Source organism: Protobothrops mucrosquamatus, unplaced genomic scaffold (assembly GCF_001527695.2).
Source record: "Protobothrops mucrosquamatus isolate PMUCROS unplaced genomic scaffold, P.Mucros_1.0 scaffold4406, whole genome shotgun sequence".
In the NCBI taxonomy this organism is placed as follows: Eukaryota; Metazoa; Chordata; class Lepidosauria; order Squamata; family Viperidae; genus Protobothrops; species Protobothrops mucrosquamatus.
The window spans coordinates 63,080-72,231 of record NW_015390319.1 but is presented as its reverse complement, the minus strand read 5'-3'; the positions used below and the strand labels follow the sequence as shown (position 1 = coordinate 72,231).

The 9,152-nt window shown below is 45.1% G+C and overlaps 1 protein-coding gene across 1 annotated transcript in view; it reads left to right on the top strand.

Annotated features, from left to right (window-relative positions):
- The window catches only part of LOC107298972 (MKI67 FHA domain-interacting nucleolar phosphoprotein-like), a gene marked incomplete at its 5' end in the record, with an annotated part of 3,881 nt that extends 3,353 nt beyond the window's left edge, over nt 1–528 (top strand). Inside the window, 1 exon segment of the mRNA XM_015828331.1 lies at nt 349–528. Coding sequence (XP_015683817.1) covers nt 349–528 — 180 coding nt within the window.
- Between the last annotated feature and the right edge of the window lie 8,624 nt (nt 529–9,152).

Sequence of the window (9,152 nt, the reverse complement as noted above, 5' to 3'; positions counted from 1 at the left end):
AAAAAAAAAAGTCATAAATTGTGATCATGAGACCACAAGATGCTGCATAGGTATCATTTCCAAATAATATAGGCTTAGAAATTTAGTCATGGAAAAGACAATAACGAAGTTACCATATTGAATTAAATTTAAAACATTTGGGGGAAATTGTTCTAAGTATTTCCTTCAGAAAGTAACTGTGAAGAGTTCGTCAGCTTTTTGTCTTGTATTGTCCAGATTACAACTGGTAGAAAGCTTTCCTGTTCAGTCATTGCCAAGAAATATTTCAGCTTTTGTGAAAATATACTTTTTAAAACTAGCCCGCAATGGTTCTTCTTAATTTAATAATTTTCTTCTCCACCTGTCCAGGATCTCACACCAGTGTGTACACCATCATTTTTTGAGCGCCGAAAATCTCAGCCAGAAGACAGCGAAGATACAGAAATAACTTTCAAATTACCACCTGCAAGTATAAAGTCTACCCTGCAAAAAAGCAAAATGACAAAATTACAGAAAAAAGCAGCTGTAAATAAAAAATGTAAACCTTAACACTTTATCGTAAGAGGTTTTTTTTTTTTAACTACACAAGGTGTTTCTCAGTTCCAGAGAGAAGGTCCTATATAGTTTCAATACATTATTCCCCTTTTCTACTGTCAAATTGCCATCCTGTTCTGCAGTCAGTGTTCCAGATTGACTGCAGTTTAGCAGAAGCAACATCCTGAGTGTTTTGGTTATGTAATAATCCCAGAGCAATTTTATGGGGCATGGGGGGCAAGACTGGTGCATGTCAGCTGTTCCACCCTTTTCCAATCCTCCCTCCCCCTTCCCTTAGGTGACACTAATGTTCTAAGATGGGTCTTCAAATGTGGCCCTTTTATGACTTGTGGACTTCAACTCCCAGAATTCCTCAGGCACGCTGGCTGAGGAATTCTGGGAGTTGAAGTCCACAAGTCATAAAAGGGCCACGTTTGAAGACCCCTGTTCTAAGAAGGCATACCCCACTGACCTATCTACTCAATACTCTTCCTCCATTGACTCTTCTCACCACCAATAACTTTCCTAAGCTTTGATAATTAGACCAAATCCTTAGTTCAGCCATAAGCTGTCTAAAAGCCTTTCTTTTGTATATTCTTACAGCTCATTGTTAAACATAGGCCCCACTGCCTCCGAAATGTTTTTTAGGTACTGACAGCCTTGAGGTTTTTAACCTTATAAAATGGAACTAGATATCAATGGTATCGGCAATATTGCCATACCTATCTACGAGGAAAGTTTGAACTGTGGGCAGACTTCTGTGAGAGAAAAAATAAAGGATATTGGAGAAAACGTTGATCTTCTCTAACTCTACCTCAAATTGAGAATAAATTGAATCAAAATCAAAAGCCTTGAATGATGTGCATTAGAACTATTAATTTGGATTTTAGTTTGGCTAAGAGGTCATGTATGCAAACGAGACATCCCATGTTGTTACCCTTCTTCAACTCAATGCAATAGTGGAAAGCAAGAATTGGAGAAGGCTATACAGTATTGGATGATTGTTATTCTATGTCCGTATTATTGCCTTGAACCCACAGTGAGGTGGAAGTCATCACCAGGAAAGCAGGTAAGAATTCAGAATTCTTCAAAGAGCACAAAGATCTGAGTCTTACACCACTTCAGGTATCCGTGCCAGGTTTTTTCTTTGTTTTAATCCTTACTTCAAACATTTCAATAATTATGAACTATTGAGGAGGCAAAGTAGGTATTATGGAATTCAAAAATGTGTGTGTTGATACTTTATTACAACTAAACAATTGTTGCAACATGGTTTGCTTTCCAGGACCATTGGAATAACTTGTATTGATGGCCAAAACAAACCACTTGATTGTCCCGAAGGTGCTTTCTTTCAAAAGGCAACTGGAGTTTGTTTTTCCTTGAAGACATTTCACTTCTCGTCCAAGAATCGTCTTCAGAATGGTGGAGAATGGAAAGATTGACTGTATATACCAGTGATGGCGAACCTTTTAGAGACCGAGTGCCCAAACTGCAACCCAAAAGTGCCAGGGCTGTGTAAGCATTGTGGTGTCCTCAGGGGAGGCGGGGTGTGTGGCCCACTGGGTGGGCGTGGCTGCAGTGGTCACGGCAGAATGGGTGAGTGTGGCCGGGGCCAGTCCCTCACCATCTCTGGGGCATCCCCGGGGGGCCAACGCCGCTTGCTCGCTCACTTCCTGCCCTGTTGCTTCCAAACACTACCTGCTCGCTACTCTGGCGAACTCTGCTAAGGCAACAGCATGCATGCCCACAGAGAGGGCTCTTGAGTGCCGCCTCTGGCACACGTGCCATAGGTTCGCCACCACTGGTATATACCTTGCAGTCATCTTCTCATGAGCCCTCTTTCTGAGAGTTGAGGCCATTTGGAGGTTTATCTGTGCCCTCGGTCATTTGAATCCTGTAGGCTGCAAACTTCCAAGTGGCCTCAATAACTCTCAGAAAGAGGGCTAACAACCAGATGACTGCAAGGAATATAAATTCTTCCACTCTCCAGTCAGAACTGAAGAAGCTTCTTGGATGAGAAGTGAAACATCTTCAAGCAAAACGAAGTCTGAAAGAAAGCACAAACATGACCTGGATGACTGAGAAACTCCATAGACAATAAACCAGGGCTTTTCAATCTTTTCACCCATTGTACCACTTTTAGGATATGGCAACATCCGAGTACCACCAGTCGCCTAGCAAGGTGTCAAAAACTTGATGACNAAAAGGAAAAAAGTGATAAAGTACAGGTAGTCCTCGACTTACAACAGTTCGCTTAGTGACTGTTCGAAGTTACAATGGCACTGAAAAAAGTGCCCCCCAAGCCACAGCCAAGCAAGACACCTGCCTGCCCACCCAGCGGCGCTCTTCCTCCTGTCCGAGGTTTTCATTGTTGTGAGCATTTCTGTTGAGGATTGGCAGCAGGGGTGGGGGGGGTGTTTGGTTTTTATTCCCCCCGTCTGCTGAATGGTTGCAGCAGCTTTTGGTCACTTCACATGACCCTGGGACACTGTGACCGTCATAAATATGAATCAGTTGCCAAGCATCTGAATGTAAATCACAAGACCCTAGAGATGCTGCAACATTCCAGCTGATTGGTGCTTCTTCAGGGCTCAGCAGAAGCACCAGGATCAGCACCGAGCTCCAGCTGGAGCCTGGTGCTGATCTTGGCACTTCCACTGAGCCCTGACAGCCCTGAAGAAGCGCCAATCAGCTGGACAGTGGCACTGATCCTGGCGCTTCCGCTGAGCCCTGACAGCCCTGCAGCTCCAGCTGTGTCTCGCTCAGGCTTGTGCGCTGCTGCCACCGGTTCAGCTCATTCCCCTCCCCTGCTACTTTTCTAGTATGGTCGTGTACCACCTGCCAGGTGCCAATGTACCACAGGTGGCACCCGTACCACTGGTTGAAAAGCCCTGCAATAAACCACTTGAATCCCACCATCTTTGTTCCCTGGGTTTGTGACCATCCAAATAGCTGGTCTTCACAGTGATGTTTTCCGTAATGAAGTAATGGGTGAAGTTTGGGAATTAATGCTGAATTTGGCGTCCAGGGTTTTATTCTGCTAATGATCAACAAGATGTGTATAGGAGTCCACTGCAGCACCAGAGTGCAGGGGCCTAACTCTGCTTGTACTTCCAGGCCACTGGTGTTTAAAGTTGTAGATGCTAAAGGCAATAACGATTTACTGATAACAATCAAATTTTAATTTAATGGCACGTTTGGGTCACAATACTGTCATCTTCCATTAAATTAAAAAGCCCATTGCATCTAAATGCGGGTACTTTGCCTAATTAGGTACCAGAGGTTTTTTTATCTCATTTGTGTAATTATGCAAATGAAGTCAATTTGTTAGAGTGCTTCTAACAAATTGATTTGGAGAATCCACTTTTTACCTCCCCAAATTACCTGGGAATTAGAAGGAATCGGCTGTTGAGAGGAATATAGCAAATGGTAGCGGTTTCAAATAGCTGCAGACATCACTGTTGAAAAGCCCAAGGGCCATTGAGGCTGCCTGCTCAATTATAGCTAGGGATGTGCAAAATGAAGCATTTGGGAATGCCTCCCAAATACTAGCCAGGAAATCAACTTAAGTTTGTTGTTGTTAATTGTGAAGTCGTGTCCGACCCATCGCGACCCCATGGACATCGTTCCTCCAGGCCTTACTGTCCTCTACCATCTTCTGGAGTCCATTTAAGCTCAGGTCTACTGCTTCAGTGACTCCATCCAGCCACCTCATTCTCTGTCGTCCCCTTCTTCTATTGCCCTCCATCTTTCCCAGCATCAGGCTCTTCTCCAGTGAGTCCTTCCTTCTCATTAGGTGGCCAAAGTATTTGAGTTTCAACTTCAGGATCTGGCCTTCTAAAGAGCAGTCAGGGTTGATCTCCTCTAGGACTGACCAGTTTGAACGCCTTGCAGTCCAAGGGACGACTTAATTTTGGATAACTCCTAATATGCATGTTCCTTAACATCCCAGACTAAATTTTTTTGCAGGATGTGACTGGGTATGGTTTCTTCGGCTAGTTGCGACAATTATATGGCTAATTTGTAATAAACAGTGCCACTCAAATCCTTTTTTTTTTTCTTTTGCTTGCTTGCTTGTCATGGATCACGGGCTGAGCATTCCCATGGCCGGCTCACCTCAAGAGCCAGACCACGTAGAACGAGTTTCAAAAACAAATCAAACAGCCATGCCCCCCTTATTTCAACTTCCCAATGTAATTCAACAGCCCTTGTATTTTGGGGGCATCTTTCATCCAAGGGCTAACCGAGTTCTGGCTTGCTTTTATCAAGATCACAGGGACTGTCTTATTTATATAGCTCTTCAACAGATTTTTACATCTGTTTTCAAAGAGAACACATTTACTGTTGCTTTAATTTTAGGTTTTAGTTATCTGCAGTACCAGCACGAAGGGAAGGTCATTTATATGTGTTCATTGGTACAACAAATAAGGATATGTTTAACTAGCCTTAATTCTACACTTTACCATATTCATGCCCATTCCTCAATTTTCCTCCCTGCAGATAAACTTTTTGGAGAAGCTGCTCTGATGAAGTAGAGAATGGCTAGCACTAGAGGGCAGATTCATTCCATCTTTTAAACAAGGTATCCCCCCTGCATTCATAAAAAAAGCATATAGAGATTAAGCAATACAATATGCAAAGAAAGACCCTGGAAAAGAATGGATTCCAGTATTTGGGTGAGGGGGACAGAAAGAGAAATAAAAGGAAATAGAAGACACTTCTGCCAGAATATATTGCCTAGCCGTAGTTAAGCCAACTTTCTGAGTCACTTGCTGGTAATTAACATTGATCATTTATGCAATCTGCATTATATGAGATGGAAGCAATTTCCATTTTTTTGTACTTCCTAGTCAAACCTATTTCCTAGATGATCCCTTATCCAACGATTAGCTAGATCCACTTTCTAGATCTAGTTTTAGAGCTGCTACATTTAACATGGAACCTATCAGCATAAACAAGGATGACATTCATGGTTTCCCTCCACCCCATCAAATTCAACCTACTTGTTAGAATTTTAGGTCTGTTTTTTCTATTAAAGCTGTGCGGATCTATGCCCTTTCTAAACTGGTTTCACTGTTCTGGTTTCCTTCAAAGTTTGTAGAAATGTTTGTATGATACAAAAATCTTTGAAGCTCTAACTCAGGGCTTTTCAACCTTTTCACCCATTGTACCACTTTTAGGATATGGCAGCATCCGAGTACCACCAGTCGCCTAGCAAGGTGTCAAAAACTTGATGATCCCCCCCCAAAAAGGAAAAAAGTGATAAAGTACAGGTAGTCCTTGACTTACAACAGTTCGTTTAGTGACCGTTCGAAGTTACAATGGCACTGAAAAAAGTGCCCCCCAAGCCACAGCTGAGCAAGACACCTGCCTGCCCACCCGGCGGCGTTCTTCCTCCTGTCCGAGGTTTTCATTGTTGAGCATTTCTGTTGAGGATTGGCAGCTGGGATGGGGTGGGGGGGTGTTTGGTTTTTATTCTCCCCGTCTGCTGGGTGGTTGCAGCAGGTTTTGGTCACTTCACATGACCCTGGGACACTGTGACCGTCATAAATATGAATCAGTTGCCAAGCATCTGAATGTAAATCACAAGACCCTGGAGATGCTGCAATATTCCAGCTGATCAGTGCTTCTTCTGGGCTCAGCAGAAGCGCCAGGATCAGTGCCGAGTTCCAGCTGGAGCCTGGCGCTGATCCTGATGCTCCCACTGAGCCCTGACAGCCCTGCAGCTCCAGCCATCTCTCACTCAGGCTTGTGCGGTGCTGCCACCGGTTCAGCTCATTCCCCTCCCCCGCTACCACTTTTCTGAGATGGTCGCGTACCACCTGCCAGATGCCAATGTACCACAGGTGGTACCCGTACCACTGGTTGAAAAGCCCTGCTTTAACTCCATTGCAAAAGGATCTGGCTTCCTAAAGAAATAATTCCAAGTAACAAAATACTGGAATGAGGGCATGGCTGTCTATATGTAATTGGCTAAAAATTCATTTTCAGTTCCAGGATTTTATTATATATTATTATCATCATCATTAATTTAATCTTCAATTTGATTCATGTTTGAGACTGGTAAGAACTTAACAGTTCAAGTCCTAACCAGTATATAGGCCAGTGGTTCTCAACCTTTTTAATGCCGCGACCCCCAACCGGTCGTAAGTCGAGGACTAAATCGGTCGTAAGTCGAGGACTAAACCGGTTGTAACTCGAGGACTAAACCGGTCGTAAGTCGAGGACTACCCAACCGGTCATAGGTCGAGGACTTGCCCTGCCCAGGAGCGCCGCGCATGCGTGGTTCCTCCCCCTGCGCCGGCCGAGGCGTAGCTGGCAAGCGGCAGAGACGGAGCAGGCCGACCACCAGCTGGCCCAGCCCAAGGGAGGTAAGGCACCCGCCGGAAAAGGGGGAAAAAATGGCGGACAAAAAAAATGGCAGACAGCCTTGCTTGGCGACCCCCGTGAAATGGTCGATCGACCCATAGGTTGAGAACCGCTGATATAGGCAGTTCCGAGTAGGGTAGTTTTTTGCAAAGTCAGAATATTCAGTCAAATAAGTTCAAAATTTCCATTTATCTAGGCAGCCCTTTGGCTATTGCTCCAAGGACTCCTATTACTATTGGTACAACCGTTGATTTCTTCCTCCATAGTCGCTCAATTTCAATTTATAAACCACGATATTTTATTTTTTATAGCTGTTTCTCTTCAGTTCGTGCATCACCTGGTATTGCAATATCAATGAACCAGATTTTTTTTTCTTTTCCACAATAGTGATGTCAGGCATGCTGTGGGCCAGATGGCTAACTGTTTGGATTATTATTATTTTTAGAGTGTGAGCCTTTTGAGTCAGTGTTGTCTTCCGGCACTTGCCTGTAGTCACTTCACTTTTCTTGGCAACACTGTTAGAAGAGACTTGCCCTTGTGTTCTTCCTAGGGCTAAGAAAGAGGGATTGGCTCAAGATCATCCAGGTCAGTGGTTCTCAACCTTTTTAATGCTGCGACCCCCAACCGGTCGTAAGTCGAGGACTAAACCGGTCGTAAGTCGAGGACTAAACCGGTCGTAAGTCGAGGACTTTCCCTGCCCGGGAGCGCCGCGCATGCGTGGTTCCGCCCCCTGCGCCGGCTGAGGCGTAGCTGGCAAGCGGCAGAGACAGAGCAGGCCGACCACCAGCTGGCCCAGCCCAAGGGAGGTAAGGCACCCGCCAGAAAAGGGGAAAAAATGGCGGACAGCCTTGCTTGGCGACCCCCGTGAAATGGTCGATCGACCCCAAATGGGGTCGCGACCCATAGGTTGAGAACCGCTGATCCAGGTGGCTTCCCACCTAAAGCAGGACTAGAACTCACAGTCTCCCTGTTTCTAGATTGGGGCATTAAGCACTATCCCAAACTGCCTCTCAGATCAATGTCGGATAGATATTATTCCCATTGAAAAATTCCCAATAAAAGACATTTGACAAAAATTGGGATTCCCACGAGATGCTAGCGCACCAGGGAAAACATCAGGCCATAATAGCTTTCAAAAGATACCTGATGCCAAATTATCAATAGAATATAGCAAGGCATCACTTAGAACTCAATTAGGTCAAGTAAGGCCCAATTGGTAAGGCCACACTTGGAATACTGCATCCAGTTTTGGTCACCACGGTGTAAAAAAGATGTTGAGACTCTAGAAAGAGTACAGAGAAGAGCAACAAAGATGATCAGGGGACTGGAAGCTAAAACATATAAGGAACGGTTGCTGGAATTGGGTATGTCTAGTTCAGGGGTAGGCAACCGTGGCTCTTTTATGACTCGTGGACTTCAACTCCCAGAATCCCTGAGCCAGCCATGCTGAGGGGAAAGGGAGAGGTTTCCAAGCTGAGCCACACTGGCTCAGGAATTCTGGGAGTTGAAGTCCACGAGTCATAAAAGAGCCAAGGTGGCCTACCCCTGCCATAGGTACTAGGTTGTTTTGAGAACCTAGTGATTTAGCGCCCATCTCAAGGTCTCCCTCGGTTTCATTTCCCAAGGGTCCCAGGCTCCGTTGTCTGGAGATAAGGCAGATGTTTTCAGGCCACGTTCCTTTCTCACGAAGGGAGGACATTTCAAAGAGCCAGGCGAATATATTCCCCAAGCAAGCAGGCCCCCTCCCACCAGAATGGCAGACCCCAAAAAAGAATGCATAGGCCAGGGGTGGGGAACCTTGGCTCTTTTATGACTCGTGGACTTCAACTCCCAGAATTCCTGAGCGTAGCTGGCTAAGGAATCCTGGGAGTTGAAGTCCACGAGTCATAAAAGAGCCAAGGTTGCCTACCCCTGGTCTAGTTTAATAAAGAGAAGGACGAGGGGGGACATGATAGCAGTGTTCCAATATCTCAGGGGCTGCCACAAAGAAGAGGGAGTCAAGCTATTCTCCAAAGTACCTGAAGGCAGGACAAGAAGCAACGGATGGAAACTAATCAAGGAGAGAAGCAACCTAGAACTAAGGAGAAATTTAGAACAATTAATCAGTGGAACAACCTGCCTCCAGAAGCGGTGAATGCTCCAACACTGGAAGTTTCTAAGAAGAGACTGGACAGCCATTTGTCTGAAATGGTATAGGGTTTCTTGCCTGAGCAGGGGGTTAGACTAGATGACCTCCAAGGTTCCTTCCAACTCTGTTATTCTATTCTAAG